At 36.3% G+C, this 21,102-nt stretch overlaps 1 protein-coding gene across 1 annotated transcript in view; it reads right to left on the minus strand.

Annotated features, from left to right (window-relative positions):
• LOC132402344 (calcium-activated chloride channel regulator 1-like) overlaps positions 1-21,102 on the minus strand; it is a 73,780-nt gene that overhangs the window by 18,710 nt on the left and 33,968 nt on the right. The window contains exons 7-11 of the mRNA XM_059985223.1: positions 20,791-21,015; positions 20,532-20,709; positions 18,121-18,227; positions 17,811-18,032; positions 14,492-14,753 (exon numbers count right to left, since the gene is read on the minus strand). Coding sequence (XP_059841206.1) covers positions 14,492-14,753; positions 17,811-18,032; positions 18,121-18,227; positions 20,532-20,709; positions 20,791-21,015 — 994 coding nt within the window. The remainder of the gene's footprint in view (positions 1-14,491; positions 14,754-17,810; positions 18,033-18,120; positions 18,228-20,531; positions 20,710-20,790; positions 21,016-21,102) is intronic.

A 21,102-nucleotide genomic window follows, 5' to 3' on the forward strand; every position in this document is an offset into this window, starting at 1 on the left:
TATGGAAAAAGAGGGGTATAACATGTTTTTGTGACTTATTCTTAGATAATTGTTTCATGTCCTTTGAACAGCTGTCTAATAAATATAATTTGCCTGGAGCCCATTTCATTAGATATTTATAAATTAGAATTTTTTAGAATAATAAGTTACAGTCCTTTCCAAATTCATGCCCAATTGACATTATGGAAAAATTTCTAGGTTTAAAACCCTATCAGAAGGATTTATAATATAATCATTTATAATATAATCATGAAAATACAGCCAGGGATGTCAGATAAAATTAAGAATGAATAGGAAAAAGAACATCAATTTCCCTTACCCTCAGAGCAATGGGAGAAAAAATTACAGTTAGTTAACTCCTCTTCTATATGTGCCAAACACGCCCTAATACAATTCAAGGTGATGCATAGGGCCCATATGACTAAGGATAAATTTGCTTGATTTTATTCCCACATTCATCCTATTTGTGATAGATGCCATTCTGAAGTAACCTCTTTGACCCACATGTTTTGGTCTTGTCCTTGCTTGCAAAAATACTGGAAAGAGATTTTTGGTATCATTTTAAAAGTTTTGAGTGTTAATTTGCAACCTCATCCTATTACTGCAATTTTTGGCTTAACAATGGTGGATAACAGTTATTTATCCCTTTCAGCTCGGCAGATGATTGCATTTGTTATATTAATGGCTAGAAGATCCATTCTATTGAACTGGAAATAAATTAATCACCGAACTACATTTCAATGTCTTTCCGAAACTATATCTTGTCCGAATTTAGAAAAAAATCAGAACTGTCATTTTTGACCCTTCAGTCAAATTTGAAGAAACCTGGAGACCATTTATTCAACATTTTCATATGAGTTACATTGACCTTTCCCAAACCTTTTTCTTATCATCTTTAGTTATGTGGATGGAGATGTGGAGGTATTGACACTACTGTGTATACCTGATATGATACAATAGCCCATCTCAGTTGGGTCAGCTGTTGTTAGTTTTTTTTTTGGGGGGGGGTTATTTTTGTAAATACAGTATGATTCTGGGATGTTATTATATCTGTGTTGTTAACTGTTTGTATTTGCATTCCAATCTTATTAATTATGTACTCTCAAACACTCTGTATTTGTTGTTTTTTTTCTTATGTTTTGTTTGAAAATTAATAAAAAGATTTAAAAAGTAAAATTAGGAAAGACTAAACCTCCAGATTTTTTAGATTTTTGAAGATTAACATTTAAATGAGGATGTTTATTTTTCCTTATTTAAGAGGATAAAATAGAATCAAAGGAGTCAAAAGAGGTTTTAAGAATAAAAACGGGTAAAGCCTGAAAAAGATATATAAATTTAGGTAGAATATACATTTTAATAGAATTTAATCGTGCAATCAATGATATTGAAAGAGATGACCAATTTAATAATATAATTTTTACATGATATGATAAAGTAAGAAAGGTTTCTTAAGACAGGTGTTTGTAATTCTTAGTGACTGTTACACCCAAATAAGTAAATTGGACTCCGCCTCCCGGTTATGGACATGTAAGACACAGTTGCTTCTTGTCCGCCTTTTATCTCTCCCTTTTCCGACTTAAACTTTGAAATTTCAATTTTATTCAGTGGGATCTGTAGAGTAACAGTTATAATTATGGCTACTCTCAGAAGTGCCAAGAGAAATCTGGACCCGGGCAATGGGAAGTCCAAAAAAGCTGACGAATTCTCAGAAGAACCCTCCTGGTTAAAGAGACTCGAATCTCAAATCAGCAATATCGGCATTGAGTTGACTCAATTAAAAGAGAAATTTGAAGGAAATGTTGACTCTCTGAGCCTTGATCTTAAAGAAGTTAGTCGAAGTTAGTCTCTTACTATCTTTCCTTTCAGTCAGTCCTGACGAAGGGTCTTGGCCTGAAACGTCGACAGTGCTTCTCCTTATAGTTGCTAACTGGCCTTCTGTGTTCCACCAGCATTTTGTGTGCATTGTTAGTCGAAATGCTGCTGACATTTCTTCTCGTTTGGAAAAAGCCCAACAACAGATCATCGATCTCGAAGCTGGATCATGTCGGAATAATATTCAAATTGTTGGATTAAAAGAGAAATCCGAATCACCCGACACACTGGATTATTTCGCAAAAATGTTTCAGTCTTTATTTCCGGAGGTTTGTTTACAGTCTTCAGATATTGAAATGGCTCACAGCATCGGCACTTTAAAATTTTTGGATCAAGGTAAAAACAGACATATTGTTGTGCGTTTTCTCCATTTCAGAGACAAAGACCATAGTATTAAGCTTGCGAGAAAAAAAAAGACTATTTCAGTAAAAGGATTCAGACATTACCTTTTTTGAAGATTTTCGACGCAAAATTGTTAAGAAGTGTGCTGGATTTGCATCGGTTATGAAATTAGCGTATGAAAACAAGCTCTCTCCACTGCTTCAGTATCCAGCGAAATATTTCATATTTTTGATGATCCAGTCGAAGCATTGGGTTTTATTAATTCTTTATCCAACGCATCTGATGACGAGTCTGAAGCCTGAAGCTTGAATGATTTATAATGGCTTGATTGTCTCGCAGTGTAAAGGATAATGAGATTGGCAGATTTGATGTCTACAGAAGTCTTTACCTCAAAATGCATTCTTATCTCTGAAAAAGACTGGTTTGGATTCCTTCAATTTCAGTAGACATAGAGGGAGAACTGTTGATTGACTGTAATAAGCTCGAACCATTTAGAATTTTTTTCTGCAACATTTAAATGAATTAATTGTTTTTTGTTTCATATGCTTTTGTAAAGGTCTTTTACGTAATTATTTGGATTTCCTTATGTTTAAAAGATAGACCGGACAATTTAAAAATGGCGATTGTTTTTCTTTTGTACAAATATTTCAAGAATTGTTTTGGATGTGTTTTTCCTCCCTTATCTAATGTTATGAAGGTTGCTTTCAAATTGAAGGTTGTTTTGTTTTACAGAAAAAACACTTTCCTTCCAAGTAAATTATATCGAGATATATGTCGACTGTAATGAGTTTTATGTTCAGTAGAGGGAGACAAATTTTTTTCTATTTTTTTACTGAGGTAGGCAGAGTTTTCATTTGCATCTATGCTTTTCTTGGGGCTTGTGTCGATTGATATCGGCTTGTTTCTGGGCTTTGTAGTTTGGGTGGGATTTTTTTTTCCCCATTAAGGAATCCTGGAGCATACACCAATTATTTTTATTGTTGTTCATCTCCGCCATTTTCGACTACCCTATCCTGATATGTGACTAACTATTTTTTTTAGATACAAAGTTCCATGATGATATCTAAACAGTTAAATGTTTTAACTTGGAATGTTCGCAGTTGGAATCATCCTATTAAGCTTAAGAAAACATTTAAAGTTATTAACCGATTCCAGCCTGATATAATTTTTGCTCAAGAGATGCATATCAGGTTATGTGATAAAAATCGATTTTTTAAATTTTGGAGGGTCCTCAGTTTCATGCAATCTCCCAGAGTAAACTAGAGGTGTCTCTATTTTTATTGATTCCAATATTCCTTTTAATCAGGAGAATATTATGGCTGATATTAACAGTAGATTTTTGATTGTTAAAGGAATAAGTTGTAATAGGAGAATGGTTTTGGTTAATATTTATGGAGCAAATGTTGATGATCCCTCATTTTTGAAGCTGTTTTTGCTCTATTACCTGATTTAAATGAACATATGTTATTAATGAGTGATGATTTTGATACTTGTCTAAATCCTTTAATGGATAAGTAATCATCCAAATATCAACTCCCTAATTGTTCTGCGTCACTTATTAATTCCTTTTTAATTGATTACGTTTTAATTGAAATCTGGAGGCATATGCACCCTAGTGATAGAGAATACTCTTTTTTTCTCACATGTTCTTAATAAATATTCAAGAATTGACTATTTTATAGTTGACCCTCGACTTTTATTTAATATCAGAAATGTGAGTATGATGCGATCACTATCTCTGATCATGCTCCTTTAAACTTAATATTTGAACTGAAAGATGTTGTTTTTACCAGACATTTTGGCATTTTCCAGAACATTTATTACAAAGTTCAGAATTTGTTGAGTTTATTGAGGCTCAGATAAAAGAGTATTTCTCTCTAATAATATAGGAAATGTCTCTAAGTTAATAATTTGGGATACATTAAAAGCTTATTTACGTGATCAAATTATTTTGTATATAGCTAAACTGAAGAAACAAACAAAAATGGAATTAGATAAGATTTCTAAACAAATTAAAGAATTAGATAACATCAATGCAATCTCTCCAAATGTTGTTTCATTTAAAAGAGTAGAATTACAATCACAGTATAATTTATTACTAACATATCCTATTGAAGGATATTTGCTTAAATTGAAAAGTCAATTTTATATTTTTGAGGATAAAATTAATAAGCTCTTAGCTTCTCAATTAAGAGCAACTAGAGCTAAAAGACAAATATTAAAGATTCATAAGAATAATGGAGATATAGCAAGTAACCATGAGGACATTACTAATACTTTTCAAGATTATTACTCTGATCCTTATAGATCTCAATTTCCTGCAGATTCCTCCAAAATTAAGGCTTTATGCATAAGATTAAATTTTCACAAATTTCTGTTGAAGATCAACAGATGCTTGATGCTCCACTTACCGAGCATGAAATTCAGAAAACTATTTTATCAATGCAATCGGCTAAAGCTCTTTAACTTGATGGTTATTCAGTGGGATTTTACAAAAACTTTGAAAGATTACTTTCTCCGCATCTTTTGTAAATATTTCATGAATCCTTTGAGAAGCTTAATTTTCCTTCTTTTTATGAGGCATCTATTTTCTTAATTCGTAAAAAAGATAAAGATCCTGTTGAATATTCATCATTTAGACCTATGTTTCCATTAAATGTGGATGCAAAAATTCACTCTAAAATAATGGCTAATGCTTGGAAAATGTTTTAACTAAAATCATTTCTATGGATCAAATGGGCTTTATTAAATGTCTTTCTATAACATTTGGAGATTGATGAACATTATATATTCATCATTATCTAAGCAACCTCAATGTGTTATCTCTCTCAATGCAGAAAAGGTATTTGATAGAGTTGAGTGGCCATATTTGTTTAAAGTATTAGAAACATTTGGTTTTGGTAATAATTTCAAAAGATAGATTCAAATGATTAATAAGAATCTTATTGCCATGGCCATTACTAATAACTGCAGATCTTCTTTTTTCTCTCTTTCTCATGGCACTAGACTGGGATGTCCATTAAGCCCTCTATTATTTAATCTTGTATTGAAGCCTTTAGCTATAACACTACATGAAGCTAAAAATATTCATGGTGTCTCTGAATGGAACCATACATAAGATTTCTCTTTACACTTTTGGCTTTTTTTCAAATCTTGAGGAATCAATTCCTAATCTTTTGGAAACACTTAAAGATTTCGGTAAATTTTCAGGCTATAAACTTAACTTGAATAAAAGTGAATTGTTTCTATTAGATGTCCCTGTTAGTATATATAATGATATTCCTGTTAAAATTGTTAATACATTTAGACAGTTAGGTATTATAATTACTAAAAAGTATAAAGATCTCTATAAAGCGAATATAGTTTCTTTAATGGACTCCATGAAACAACTATTTTCTAGATGGAATCCACTTACTTTTTCTTTAATAGGTCATATTCATGTTGTGAAAATGATTATTTTACCTAGATTTTTATATATATTTTCCAAAATATACCTATCTTTTTAACTAAAAAATTTTTAGATCGAATATCCTCTCTTATTTCTTCCTTTGTTTGGAACAATAAGACACAAAGAATTAATAAGTATCATTTACAAAAAATCTAAAAAAGATGGTGGACTTGAACTTCCTAATTTAAGACTGTATTATTGGGCTGTGAATATTAGACAATTATGTTTTGGTTATATTGGCTTGATAAGAACCAAAAACCATTATGGGTTGATTTGGAATTAAAAGCTGTTAAACAATTTCATTTAACTTCAATTTTAGGAACTCCGTTACCTTTACAACTCTCTAAAATTCCAAATTTAAATCTTTACCCAGTTATTAAACAATCCCTATGGATTTGGGTTCAGTTTTGTAATTTTAAAAATTTTAAATAATTTAAGTTGTCTAGTTTTTTTATATTGAAACTTTTCATTTAAACCTTCAACAACTGGCCCGATTTTCCTCCTATGGAAAAGTAAAGGGATCCATTCTTTTGCAGATTTATTTTGTGGTGGTCGATTGATGACCTTTGAAGAGTTAATTAATAAATATTCTCTCGCTCATACACATTTTTTGCAATATTTTCAGGTTAGACTTTTTTTACTGTAATATTTACCTAAGTTTCCATATTTACAAGAATCTGATTTGTTGAATACCATTTTGAAATTGAATCCCTTAGTGAAAGGTTCCATTAGCAGAATTTATAATTTATTTTTGTTACAAAAAGAGAACCTATCACTAAAGATTAAACAAGATTGAGAAAGAGAACTTAATATGACCTCTGTTAATGAAGATTGGCTTCGAGTTTTGACAACCATAAATTCTTCTTCTGTATGCGCCAACCATTGTTTAATTCAATTTAAAATTGTTCACCATTATTCTTTAACAAAGGAGAGACTATTTTAATATTTCCTAGTATAGACAACTACTGCGATAGATGTAAAACTGAAGTAGCTACTTTGTCACATATGTTCTGGTCATGTTCTTCATTAAAATTGTATTGGAAATCTTTATTTTCTATAATTTCTAAAGCCCTGAAAATTAATTTACAGCCTAATAGATTGACTGTTCTATTTGGAATACTTCCACATCATATTCAGGGTATTTCATTTTCAGATCAACATGTAGTTGCATTTGTTACACTGCTGGCAAGAAGGGCTATTTTATTAAAATGTAAAGATATTTCTTCCCCTACATTAATTGAATGGTTTTCTCAAGTAATGTTATGTCCTAGTTTGGAAAAAAATTAGAAGTAGAACTTTTGATCCTCAAATTGATTTTGAGAGAAGATGGGGTTCTTTTGCCAAATATTAACATTTAATTTGAATTATGCTATATTGTTTTCTTCCAATTTTATATTTTTTTATAAATATGAAACGGCGGTTGATGACTCTTTTTTAAATATTTAGATGATGGTCAAACTTATTGCTTGGGTAGGGTTGATTCCTAATGTTTTTTTCCCTTTTTTTTGTAGTTAGTGGGGTTTTTTCCTAGTCAGATGGGGTTCCTTTTTTCCTATATATATTATATATATAATTATATAATATATATATAATTTTTCCCCATTTTTTGTGATCAGTTTTTTCTTCAGCTTTATTAATTGTATACATATTAATCTGTTGAAGTTTTATATCATTTTATTGCTGCAGAAGTTTATGTACCAATATAAAGATTCTGAAAATGAAAATGAAAATAAGTAAATTGATTCTTTACAACTTTAAAAAAGCAGATTAGTATTAATTGATTCCAAATTATTTAAAGGAATAATTTGCTCTTACGTAGGTTCAATTTACATCCTGAAAACTGGCTAAAATGGGAGAGTAAAGAAAGTACACAAGATAACGAGGTCTCAACATTACAGATAAACAGCAATATATCATCACTGTAAAGTGAAATTTTGTGAGTCATACCTTTCCTTAAAATACCACAGATATCATTAGATTCTCAAAGAGCAATGGCAAGGGGTTCTAAAGCTAGATCAAAGAGAAAAGTGCTCAACGGACAACCTTGTCTAGTTCCGCGATGAAGTTTAAATGGTTTGGAATTTTGAAAGTCGGTAAGAACCCGAGCAGAAGGAGATATATAAAATAATTTAATCCATTGAATAAAATCTGGTCCAAAATGAAGTCTTTCTAAGGTTTTAAATACATAATTCCATTCAACCCAATCGAAGGCCTCAGCATCAAGGATATCACACATTCTGATATCTCCTCGGAGGGAGAGTAAATAACATTTAATACATGGCGTATATTAAAACGGAAATGTCGGTTCTTAATAAATCCAGTCTGTTCATCAGAGATAACAGAATGTTGAATATTTTCAATCCTACGAGCCAGAACCTTAGAAAGGGTTTTAGTATGAACATTGAGTAATAAAATTGGCCTATATGAAGAACATTCAGTTGAGTCCTTGTTCTTCTTTATGATAAGCAAAATAGAGGCTCCATAGAAAGATTGAGGCAAGCTACCCAATTTGAAAGAATCCAAAAAGACCAAGTGTAACTGCAGTATAATTAATGAAGAAAAAGCCTTTTAAAATTCTCCAGAAAATCCATCTGGATCTGGAGCCTTCCCTGAGTGTAATGAATGTAAAGCCTTGGCAATTTCCTCATAAGAAATGGGTTGATCCATCTGCTTACAATTATCTAGAAAAAGTGCAGGGATATTTAATTGATCTAGAAAATTATTCATTACAGTATTATCTTTAGGGAATTCAGAACTATAATAGAATATAATATAATATATTAGAATATAATATATTTTAATTGGTTGGTCAATACTTTGCCTGATTTACCTCCGTGAATGTAAAATTGAGTGTTATCTTTAAGAAGTGAGTTTCAATTGGATATGTTAACAGAAGATCGTATTTAGTTTTAACTTCAACACATCTTTTATATAAAACATGATCTGGAGCTATAGCACATTTTTGATCGAATTGATTGGCTAATTCAATTCTTTCTTTATTAGCTTTATTCTTAACACTCACAGTATAAGTGGCCTTAAAAGTATCCCATACAATAAAATTAGAAGTCTCATCCTTTTTATTCTCTTCCAAAAACAAAATATATCTCTCTAGAAATCTTAAAAATTCCTTATCAGATAACAAAATTGTATTAAAATGCCAAATTCTGTTTGTCTGAGGAAGACCAGTGAAATTTAAAGATGGAAATACAGGAGCATGATCTGAAACAGCAATTTCTTTATATTCACAGGAATGAACTGATGAAATCATTTGACTATCGCTAAAAAAAAAATCAATCCTGGAATATGCATGATGAACATGGCGAAAAAAATGAGTACCCCCTATTTAAAGGATGTAAAAAATGCCAAATATCAAAATACCACATTTCAATACAAAAGATTGAATAAACAAAACTTATTTATTAACAGACGCTGGTTTAAAAGATGATTGGTCTAAAATTGGGTATAGCCAGCAGTTAAAATCTCCTCCCATCACCAAAGAATAAAGTGTCAGATCTTTATAATTCCTTATAAGATACTTTATAATTTACAGAATCCAGGATTATCTGCGTTGGGGGCATACACATTGCCAATTATTATTAATTTATTATCTAGTTCCCCTGAAACTATAACAAAACCTCCATTAGTATCAGAAACTACTTTATGTTGAACAAAGGAAAGTGTGTTATCTCCAAGAATCGAAACTCCTCTAGATTTGGTCTGAAAAGATGATTGAAAACAAAGTCCATTCCAATGGCTGAAAAAAACATAGATTATCACATTTGTATATGTGAGTTTTTTGCCAAAAAATAATAGGGACCTGAAATTTCCTAATATAAGCAAAAATCTTTTTACATTTGACAGAGAGATTTAAAACTTCCATGTTAAAACTGAATAGAACCATAGAACCATAGAACATTGCAGCACAGAACCAGGCCTTTTGGCCCTTCTTGGCTGTGCTGAACCATTTTCCTGCCTAGTCCCACTGACCCTCACCAGGCCCATATCCCTCCATACACCTCTCATCCATGTAGCTGTCCAAATTTTTCTTTAATGTTAAAAGTGAGCCCACATTTAGCACTTCATCTGGCAGCTCATTCCACACTCCCACCACTGTGTGAAGAAGCTCCCCCCCCCCCCATGTTCCCTTTAAACTTTTCCCCCTTCACCCTACAGATGAATAGTTTGGTCCATTTTTAGAATAATTTAACGGAAGGTTTAAAATGCAGGTTAAAATGAATCGATAAACCTTGAGAAATGGTAACCAAGCAACAAGTTGGCTAAAAAGAATTACAAAATAGCTTCTGAGAAAAAAAACATACCCCCACCGACCTCCCAAAGAAAGAAAACTGACCAATAGAAAGTCGGCATCTACAACTACGGACAACTCCCCAAAAAACCTGGTGATCGCTCCAATTACTTTCAGGTTGTTTATATTCCAACCTAGACTAAACAATATCCAAACAAGAAATTCAATTCTCATATATCAAAAGTACAGTATTAAAAATACAAAAGGAAATTAGTTACAAAGGTTTACCAAAAGTAAAATATATCATTTTTCATACAGAAAGACATTAAACATTTAATCTTATAGCTTCATGAAAAACAGGCTAAGCAGTTGGCTTTCAAATTTTAAAAAACCTTTGTGCTTCAGCATTCAAATGAAACCATTCGAAGGGTCCATCTTTAATGAGGTTCTCAGTCAAACTAGGTAGCCAAAGGACGGGTTAACCCTTGATAGAAAAATTCCAACAAAGCTTGTTTAAACTTAGCACATTCTTGCATAACCTCAAGCAAATAGTATTGGTGAATCTTAATATTCTACCCTATAACGAATCATGTCCCTTCAACGGAATTTTCGAATTAAAAGTTTCTCATTTAATCTTGTGTTCTCAGGTAAGGACAAACTAAGCAGCTAGCCTTCATATTTTAAAAACCTTTGTGCTTCAGCAGTCGATTGAAACCATTTGAAAGAACCATTTTTAAGTGTGATTCTGAGACGAGCTGGATAGTGAAGGGAGGGTTTAAAACCCTTGTTAGAAAACTCAGACATAACTTCTTTGAACTTAGCACATTCCTGCATAACCATCGGCAGGTAATCTTCAACAATTCTAATCTTGTCGCCATGATAATCAATCATGCCTCTTCAATGAGACTTGCGTATTAACAATCCCTTTGTTTTAAATTCATGAAAACAAATTATTACGGATCTTGGTCTATCTCTGTTAGGAGGTCTAAACATGGGAGACCTGTGAGCTCGATCAATCATAGACAAAGATGCAAAAATTTCCGGAAATAATTCTTGCAGAAAGTTTGCAAAGAATTCCATAGAATGATTACCTTCGATTAATTCTTCAAGACCCAGAACCTGTGGGTTGTTCCTTCTACTTCTATTTTCTATGTTCATAATCCTCTGCCTTAACTTTTCATTAGACTTTGATTGCTTTTCACAAAACTTTTGCAGTTCATCCACTTCCGTTTCCAGAGACAACATTGCTTCTTTTTTTAAAAAATACGTTTATCATGTACATTAGGTGTTTGCTGAATAGAATCCAATTTGCCATCTATTTGTTTAAATTCATAGCTGAATTGTTGGAACTTCTCAGAGGCTTCTCATGTATGACTTTGCAGCAAATTCATAATAGAATCCGAAGATGCAGGGGGATCATCCTTTTTAATACCTCTGCCACCTCTTAATGTAGCCATAATGAAAAAATATCACACTTAAAAAGGAAGTTTCAAGACAGGTTGTAAATAGTAAGATAATTAGAATTGGAGCAACAGGAGATTGCTGTTACTCCATCAGCCACTACCAGGAAATCTCTAACTAAAGAATTCTGATAAAGTAAAAGGACTGGTCCTAACCTGCTTTTACATTTTTTCCACAGAACTGGTGATCCCATTCAGACAGATGAATCTCTCATTCACACACTGGTCCTCCCTGACACTGGGTTGTGTTCTAGTCAAGATGATGCTGAGCTCCAGCCTCTATCAAGGTTGTGTCTCAGACTTAGTTGTTTTGAAGGTTTGAGAGAATGATTTTGGGGATTTGAAATCAGGTTAAAGATTAGGAATAGGGATTGGGGGAGTTAGAGATCAGGCCAGAGTTAGGTTGGTGCTCTCCATGAGTCAAAGCCAGCAAACTCTGTAGAGGTCTACAGAATCTGAATCTGAGTGTTTGGTGCAGTAAGCCGTTGCTTCATTAAGTTAAGTGTGTCCAGGATTGTTTCCTGTCACAATATGTTGACAAGCCGACTAGGGAGAATGCCATACTAGATCTATTATTAGGTAATGAGCCGGGTCAGGTCACAGATCTGTCAGTGAGTGAGCATCTGGGGGACAGTGATCACCGCTCCCTTACATTTAGCATTATCATGGAAAAGGATAGAATCAGAGAGGACATGAAAATTTTTTAATTGGGGAAGGGCAAATTATGAGGCTATAAGGCTAGAACTTGCAGATGTGAATTGGGATGATGTTTTTGCAGGGAAATGTACTATGGACATGTGGTCTATGTTTAAGGATCTCTTGCAGGATGTTAGGGATAAATTTGTCCTGGTGAGGAAGATAAAGAATGGTAGGGTGAAGGAACCATGGGTGACAAGTGAAGTGGAAAATCTAGTCAGGTGGAAGAAGACAGCATACATGAGGTTTAGGAAGCAAGGATCAGATGGGTCTATTGAGGAATATAGGGTGGCAAGAAAGGAGCTTAAGAAGGGGCTGAGAAGAGCAAGCGGGGTCATGAGAAGGCCTTGGAGAGTAGGTTAAAGGAAAACCCCAAGGCATTCTAAAATTATGTGAAGAACAAAAGGATAAAAGTGGGAAGATGTGCCTGGAGGCTGTAGACGTGAGCGAGGTCCTCAATGAATACTTCTCTTCGGTATTCGCCACTGAGAGGGTACTTGATGACGGTGAGGACAATATGAGTGAGGTTCATGTTCTGGAGCATATTGATATTAAGGGAGAGGAGATGTTGGAGTTGTTAAAATACATTAGGACAGGTAAGTCCATGGGGCCTGACAGAATATTCCCTAGGCTGCTCCACAAGATGAGGGAAGAGATTGCTGAACCTCTGGCTAGGATCTTTATGTCCTTGTTGTCCATGGGAATGGTACCGGAGGATTGGAGAGAGATGAATGTTGTTCCCTTGTTCAAAAAAGGTAGTAGGGATGGTCCAGGTAATTATAAACAAGTGAGCCTTACCTCTGTGGTGGGAAAGCTGTTGGAAAAGATTCTTAGAGATAGGATCTATGGGCATTTAGAGAATCATGATCTGATCAGGGACAGTCAGCATGGCTTTGTGAAGGGCAGATAATGCCTAACAAGCCTGATAGACTTCGTTGAGGAGGTGACCAGGCATATAGATGAGGGTAGTGCAGTGGATGTGATCTACATGGATTTTAGTAAGGCATTTGACAAGGTTCCACACGGTAGACTTATTCAGAAAGTCAGAAGGCATGGGATCCAGGAGAGTTTGGCCAGGTGGATTCAGAATTGGCTTGTCTGCAGAAGGCAGAGGGTCATGGTGGAGAGAGTGCATTCAGATTGGAGGGTTGTGACTAGTGGAGTCCCACAAGGATCCATTCTGGGACCTCTACTTCTTATGATTTTTATTAACGACCTGGATGTGTGGGTAGAAGGGTGAGTTGGCAAGTTTGCAAATGACACAAAGGTTGGTGGTGTTGTAGATAGTGTAGAGGATTGTCAAAGATTGCAGAGGGACATTGATAGGATGTAGAAGTGGGCTGAGAACTGGCAGATGGAATTCAACCTGGAGAAGTGTGAGGTGGTACACTTTGGAAGGACAAACTCCAAGGCAGAGTACAAAGTAAATGGCAGGATACTTGGTAGTGTGGAGGAGAAGAGGGATCTGGGGGTACATGTCTACAGATCCTTGAAAGTTGCCTCACAGGTAGATAGGGTAGTTAAGAAAGCTTATGGGGTTTTAGCTTTCATAAGTCGTGGGATAGAGTTTAAGAGAGGCGATGTACTGATGCAGCTCTATAAAACTCTAGTTAGGCCACATTTGGAGTGCTGTGTCCAGTTCTGGTCACCTCACTAAAGGAAGGATGTGGAAGCATTGGAAAAGGTACAGTGGAGATTTACCAGGATGATGCCTGGTTTACAGAGTATGGAGTATGATCAGAGATTAAGGGAGCTAGGGCTTTACTCTTTGGAGAGAAGGAGGATGATAGGAGACATGATATTAGAGGTGTACAAGCTATTAAGAGGAATAGACAGAGTGGACAGCCAGCGCCTCTTCCCCAGGGCATCACTGCTCTGTACAAGAGGACATGGACTTAAGGTAAGGGGAGGAAGGTTCAAGGGGGATATTAAAGGAAGGTTTTTTACTCAGCGAGTGGTTGGTATGTGGAATGCACTGCCTGAGTCAGTGGTGGAGGCAGATACACCAGTGAAGTTTAAGAGACAGGTATATGGAGGAATTTAAGGTGGGGGGTTATATGGGAGGCAGGGTTTGAGGGTCGGCACTAAGGACCTACCACTGAGTCTGGCTCTGGGATCACTACTATGTCAACTGATGAGATTGACAGTCTAACTGAACTTCAGGCTGACTTAGATCTTTGCATTTCACCACAAGGCACAACTGAATGGTCAGCTAGCACAACACAGCCCAGTAATGTCTGGTTTACAATTTGATCAGGGCACCTGTAGGCTAAATAGTTCTCCTGCTGGCAACAAATGGTCCCTTACTCATCCAGTTCACTCCATGTCATTAGATCTCCCCCAAACTTTCACTTACATTCACAAAATCATTAGTAATTTCACAAAAGCTCCAATTTTATTTCTCAAAGAGATTTTTAAATGACTTACCTGAACCATTATCTAAAAGCTCCACATCTTTTTTATGAGCCGTGGGTGATTCAACAGTGACTATCACACTTGCAGATAAGACTGGTAAAAATCCTTGGGAGACTTTCACATAAATAACCACTGGAGCAGAGGGATGCTTTCTGTTGATTTTTGTGTTGACTGTGACAGGGGGAATGTTCTCATCCGCTGCTTGGGATGTTACTGTAACTGTTACTTGCTGCTTATTTCCAGTATTCATGATATCGTAAGTCCAAGTTCCATCCTGGAAGATGATTATGGTTAGTTCCGTGAAAATCAAAGGCAGGAATAACTTCTCAGTGATATTTAAAATCATTAATACTGGACATATAGAAGAATGATTATCTCTGTGTTGGGAACCATTGAGAAAGTTGTGGTGAGTCATTTTCTTCAGCGCTGTTAAGATACTACAAGATCATATGGCATAGGAGCAGAATTAGGCCATTCCATCATGGTTGATTTATTATCCCTCTTAACCCTATTCTCTGGCTTTCTCCCTGTAACTGATCAGGTACTTATCAGCCCCTGCTTTAAATATACTCAAGGACTTAGACTGTATATCCAGCTGTGGCAATTGCACAGATGCCCCCCCCCCACCTCCGGCTAATTAAGTTCTTACTCCTCCCTGTTTTAAATGGACTTCCTAATTTCATAGTACTGAAATAATTTAGTGCAAACAAACATTGTTAGGTGACCTAAAATTACTTTACAGATTTCTCCTGAATCCAGGCCTATTTCCTATCACTGGAAAATTACTCTTGTCAGTTTGCTATTGAAGAATGGTGGCAGTGAGAGGGGAGAACTCATTGTATAAAAGCAAAAATGCTGGAAATGCTCAGCCAATCTGCCAGCATCTGTGGAGGGAGAAACACAGGTTCTGTTCTAAGTCAACGACTGTTCATTCAAATGATTTCACAAAGTACAGAGATTAAAACCACCTTTTTCACTTTTTGAGGAAAACAAGGCAGCATGAACAAATCTCTAAATAACTAAAATAAATAAAGATAAAATTAACCCCAGTTATTCAGGTCTGAGATGAAGAAGCAAGAGGTTGGTGAGATTTAAAGATGTCACTATAAAGGATAGTATAACTGAGGATCACTTAGATATTGTCTGAGCATGGATATTAAACTCTATGGAATCAAAGGCTGATATTGATGCAAATAACACATCATGCTAGAAGAACAAAAGAGGATGAAAGGGTCACAAATGTATACAATGCAGAAACAGACTCATCGACCCATCAAATCCACGCCAACCATCAAACAACAATTTTCACTAATCCTAAACCCTATTTTACCTTCTTCACATTCCCATCAACTCTGCCCTCATTCTAATATTCATCTACAAACAGGGGCAATTTACACTGGCCAAAGCACCTATCTATCTATCTAGCCCTTTCAATATTCAGTATGTTTTAATGAGAACCCTCTTCATTCTTCTAAACTCCAGTGAGAGCAGACCGAGAGCCATCAAATGCTTCTCATGTACAAACCCTTTCATTCCCAGGGTCATTGCCATAAATCTCCTCTGGTCCTTCTCCAATGCCAGCATAGTCTGAGCAATGTGTTAAAAAGTCTCAACACTCCATCCTGTATTTATGTTCTAGTAATTTCAAAATGAATGCTAACATTGTATTTGATTTCCTTACCACTAACTCAACCTGCAAATTAACCTTTAAGGAATCCTGCATGCGGATTGTGCAGTCCATTTGCACTGCTCATTTTTGAATTTGCTCGACATTTGGAAAATTGTCTATGCCTGTATTATATTTAATAGAGTGCATGATTGTATGGCAACCTGCACTATAAATTTATCTTCTAACTTCACTTTAAACTAAGCTCTCTATTTGTAGACCACCCTGCTGTCGGAAGAAACAACATTCTGGCTATATTATCAGGTCACCCCTCAACCTTCCATGCTTCAAAGAGAACAAACAAAGCCTATACAATCTAATTGTGTGACTAAAGACTTTCATTCTAAATAGCAGCCTGGTGAAATCTCTTCTGCAACCTGTCAATTGCTACTATATCTTTCCTGTTTATAGTTCAAAGTTAATTTCATAGTGAAGTACAATACATATGAGTCACCATAGAACAAATGTAAGATCTATGTTCTTCTGGATATACACAGTAAATCCATAATACACAATAGAATCAATGAAAGACCACACCCAACAGAACCGACAATCAATGTGCAAAAGACAAAAAACTGTGTGAGAGAGAGTATGTGTATGTGTATGTGTGTATGTGTGTGTGAGAGAAAGTGTGTGTAATAAATAAAAGCAAATGTCAAGAACATGAGATGAAGAGTCCTTGAAAGTGAGTCCACAGGTTATGGGAACAGTTCAGTAATGGGGTGAGTGAAGTTATTCCATTTGGTTCAAGAGCCTGAAGGTTGAGTGGTTATAATTGTTCCTGAACCTGGTGGTGCAGGTCCTGAGGCTGCTGTACCTTCCTCCTGATGTCAGCAGTGAGAAGAGAGGAAGACCTGAGCAGTAGGAGTCCTCAATGATGGATGCTGATTTCTTGTGGCAGTGCTCAGTGTAAATGTGCTCAAAGATGGGGAGTGTTATACCCGTGAAAGATTGGGCCATATCCATTACATTTTGTAGGATTTTATGTTGAAGGGCACTCCCGTCCATGATGAAACCAGTGAATATACACTTAGATAACCAATAGAAATTTCTCAAAGCTTTAGATGTCACAACAAATATTCACAAACTTCTGAGGAAGTAGAGGTGCTGCAGTGGTTTCTCATTTATTGCAATTCTCTACTGGGCTCAGGGCAGATCCTCTGAAGCAATAACACAGAGGAATGTAATGTTGCTGACCTTCTTCACCTATGATCCCTCAATGAAGATTGTTTCATGGATGTCCAGGTTCCTCCTCCTGAAGTCAGTAATCAGCTCTTTGAGCCTGCTGACATTGAGTGAGAGGTCGTTGTCATACACTCAGCTAGATTTTCAATCTCCCTCTTATGGGCTGATTTGTCACTACCTTTAATCCAGCCAACAACAATGATGTCAGCAGCAAACTTCAATGTGGCATTGGAGCTGTAATTGCTATAGCCTCAGTCACAAGTGTCAAATGAGTAAAACTGAACGTAGCGTGATAAACAGAACTGTATACAATATGCCAATACAGCCTAAATGAACAAGTCCAAGTAATGCACATTGACTGTAATGTTAACAGAAAGTAAAACTGCAAAACTCTGTGGAAACCAGACAGGCTCATCAGCATCTGTGGAGAGAAAAAGAGGTAAGAAAAAGAGAAAAGAGATCAGGTACGTAGGAGAATACCTGTGCAGTGCCTTCAATTTCGAGCCGTGCGGTGTGTACGTTCTCTTCTATGATAAAGTCATTGTTGCTGTATACCTTTCCACTGGGGTCACGTACAAATACTTGTGGTGTGGATGCCTCCCAAGTGAACACAAAATGTGTGTGGTTTCCAACAGTTTTATCAACAACAATTGAATCATTAAACCAACTGTTTCCATCAACACTCCTTCCTGTACTTTCAAGCTAGAAATGAGGAAATAAACATATTTTGTTACAAAGCACTTGGTAACATAAAAATAATAGGAAATTAATTTCTGTAAGGTAATCAAACCTGGATTGACTGTTGATTAATGTCACCATCTTCTGATACTAATCTGCTGAATGCATCAATTAGTCCATTTGTGTCCACATTATCAGTGGCTGCAAACTGTAGACCTCCTATTTAATGGAAAATGAAAAATAATCCATAACTCAGATATGGTTTCCTCTTCTATCCCTGAATGGTTTTATCCTCACTCTAGTTATCCATCTGTTCTTCCCACACATATATAACACATTGGGGTTTTCCTTAATTATACTCGCCAAAGCCTTCTCAAGTCCCCTTCTAGCTTTCTTCAGTCCATTCTTAAACTCTTTCCTGGCTACCTTGTAACTTTAGAGCCCCTTGCTTCCTAAACCTTGCTTCTTTCTTCCTCTTGATTAGATCTCTTGCCAACCATGGTTCCTTCATCCTTTCCCTTGCTCAATAGGACAAACCTATCCAGGATCCAATGCAGGTGCTCCCTAAGCAACTTTGATATTTTTGTTGAGCATTTACCTGAGCACATTTGTTCCCATTTTATGCTCCCAGGTTCCTGCCTAATAAGATCAAAATTCCTCTCCCCAAGTAAGAACATTCTCATGATGTTTCCTTCTATCCTAACCAAGGTCATGGTAAGGTCAGGGAGTTGTGGTCACTGTCTCTGAAGTGCTCACCCACCAAGAGATCTGTCACTTGACCAGATTCATGACTTAATATGGCCCCTCCTCTAATCAGCCTGTCCTCATGTTGTGATGTCTCAGTAAAATTTCCTGGACACACTTATCAAATTTTCCTCCATAATAAATGTCTACATATAGGGGTGCCAATCAATAGTAGGGAAGTTGAAGTCAACCATTACAACAGCCCAGTTAATTTTGCACCTTTCCAAAATCTGCCTGCCATTCTGTTCCTCAGTGTCTGCTACTATTGGGGGTCTATAGAATACTCTCAGACAGATTACTCCATTCTTGTTTCTGATTTGCATTCACATTGCATCAGTAGACTATCCTTCCACAACGACATTGCTTTCTGCTGCTGTGATCGTAACACTGATTAGCAAATAGCTCTTTTACCTCCCTCCCTGTCCATCTGAAAGATTTAAACCACAGAACATCCATCAGCCATTCCAGCCCTTGAGAAAGCCAAGTTTCTGCAATAGCCACAATGTTATAGTTCCATGTACTGACTCATATTCTAGTCACTGGTGGCCAACCAGGAACGGTCTCCTTTATTCTCACTCACAGCCTCCTGCCTGTCAGCCATTCCTCTATCCATGTCAGTAAATCTTTCTAATAACACCACAGGATTTTATCTTGTTAAGAGGCCTCGTGTGGCACCTTATCAATTGCTTTATGGAAGTCCAAGTAAATGACATCCACTGCCCCTCCTTTGTTCTTTGTTCACCCTGCTTGTTACTTCCTCAAAGAGCTCTAACAGATTTGTCAGGCCAGATTTCCCTTTGCAGAAACCATGCTGACTTTGCTTTATTTTATCATTAGTCTCCAAGTACCCTGAAACATCATCCTTAATAATGGAATCCACCACTTTCCCAACCACTGAGATTAGGCTAACTGGCCTATAATTTCCTTTCTTTTGTCTTCCTCCCTTCTTAATGAGTTGAGTGACATTTGTAACTTTCAACCCTCAGGGACCATAGCAGAATCAAGTGATTCTTAAAAGATCATAACCAATGCACCCGTTATCTCGTCAGCAACCTCTCTCAGGCTCTGGGAAGTAGTCCATCTGCTCCAGGTGACTTATCCACCTTAAGACCTTTCAGTCTGCCTAGCGCTTTTTCCTTTGTAAAAGCTCACTCTTGTTCCCTGACACACATGGACCTCTGGCATATGGCTAGTGTCTTCCACACTAAAGACTGAAGCTAAGTATTTATTGAGCTCATCTGCCATTTCTTTGTTCCCCCATTATACAACTGAAAAAAACTTTTGGCATCCTGTTTTATACTATTGATATTTCATCTTTTCCCTTCATATAGCTTTTGTTGGATTGTAAAAGATTCCCAACAACATCCCAGTCACTTTAGCTACCTTATCTGCACTTCCCTTGGCGTTTATGCTGTCCTTAACTTCCCTTGTCAGCCACGATTGCCTAGCCCTGCCATTTGAGAACAGCTTCTTCTGTGGGAGATATCTATCCTGCACCTTGTGAACTATTCTCAGAAACTTCATCCATCTCTGTTCTGCCATCATTCCTGCTAGTGTCCCCCTTCAATCCACCTGGTCAAGCTTTGCAATTCCCTTTATTCCATTGTGATAATGAGACAGGTAACTTATAGTTCTGCCTCTCATACTGCAGTACAAATTAAATCATATTAACATTACTGCCTCCTACCCGTTCCTTTACATTAAGCTCCCTGAAAAGATTTGGATGTTGTCATGCTGTTTGCCCAGTTGTCAACTGTGTGATTATTAGGTGCTGGTTACCTGTCTTTGCTGAAAGCTGCCCTAGATCCTTGTCTGCCTTTGGCCCGAAAGCGATTGTGTGGATTATGGCTCTACTTTGCTCCACCTCTGTAAAACAAGTGTTAATACTGCTGTCCTCTCCGTCCGTGAGCAAAATAATTTCATCACCTCTAGTATCACCGTCATCACCACGAAGTACCTGCAAGACAACGAGTTGTCAACAAGTTGAGTAAAATGTAATCCCTGAAAGGAATGTGTTAATGAAGTTTTCCAGACCTACCTGAAAGCCAGATCGAACCCCCGCACAGATACTCGTTCCCCCTTCAGCTAATGTTGGTAGCAGCCGTACAAGATCCTTCCTCACATCAGGATTGACAATCTTTTTTAAATACGCTTTAATGCTTGCACCAGAGTTAAAAGTGACAATTCCAACTTGTGATCCTTTTTCAATGACCTGCAGCAAGAATATCTCAGCAGCTTGTCGAAGCCTGACAATGCGATTTCCCTGTTCACCAACATAAAACACAAAGTATGATGTAAGATTAATCTCAGCCCTGTTTCATGGACCAGACAGTGCTGGATACAGTTGAAT

Source organism: Hypanus sabinus, chromosome 11, assembly GCF_030144855.1.
Source record: "Hypanus sabinus isolate sHypSab1 chromosome 11, sHypSab1.hap1, whole genome shotgun sequence".
Lineage (NCBI taxonomy): Eukaryota > Metazoa > Chordata > Chondrichthyes > Myliobatiformes > Dasyatidae > Hypanus > Hypanus sabinus.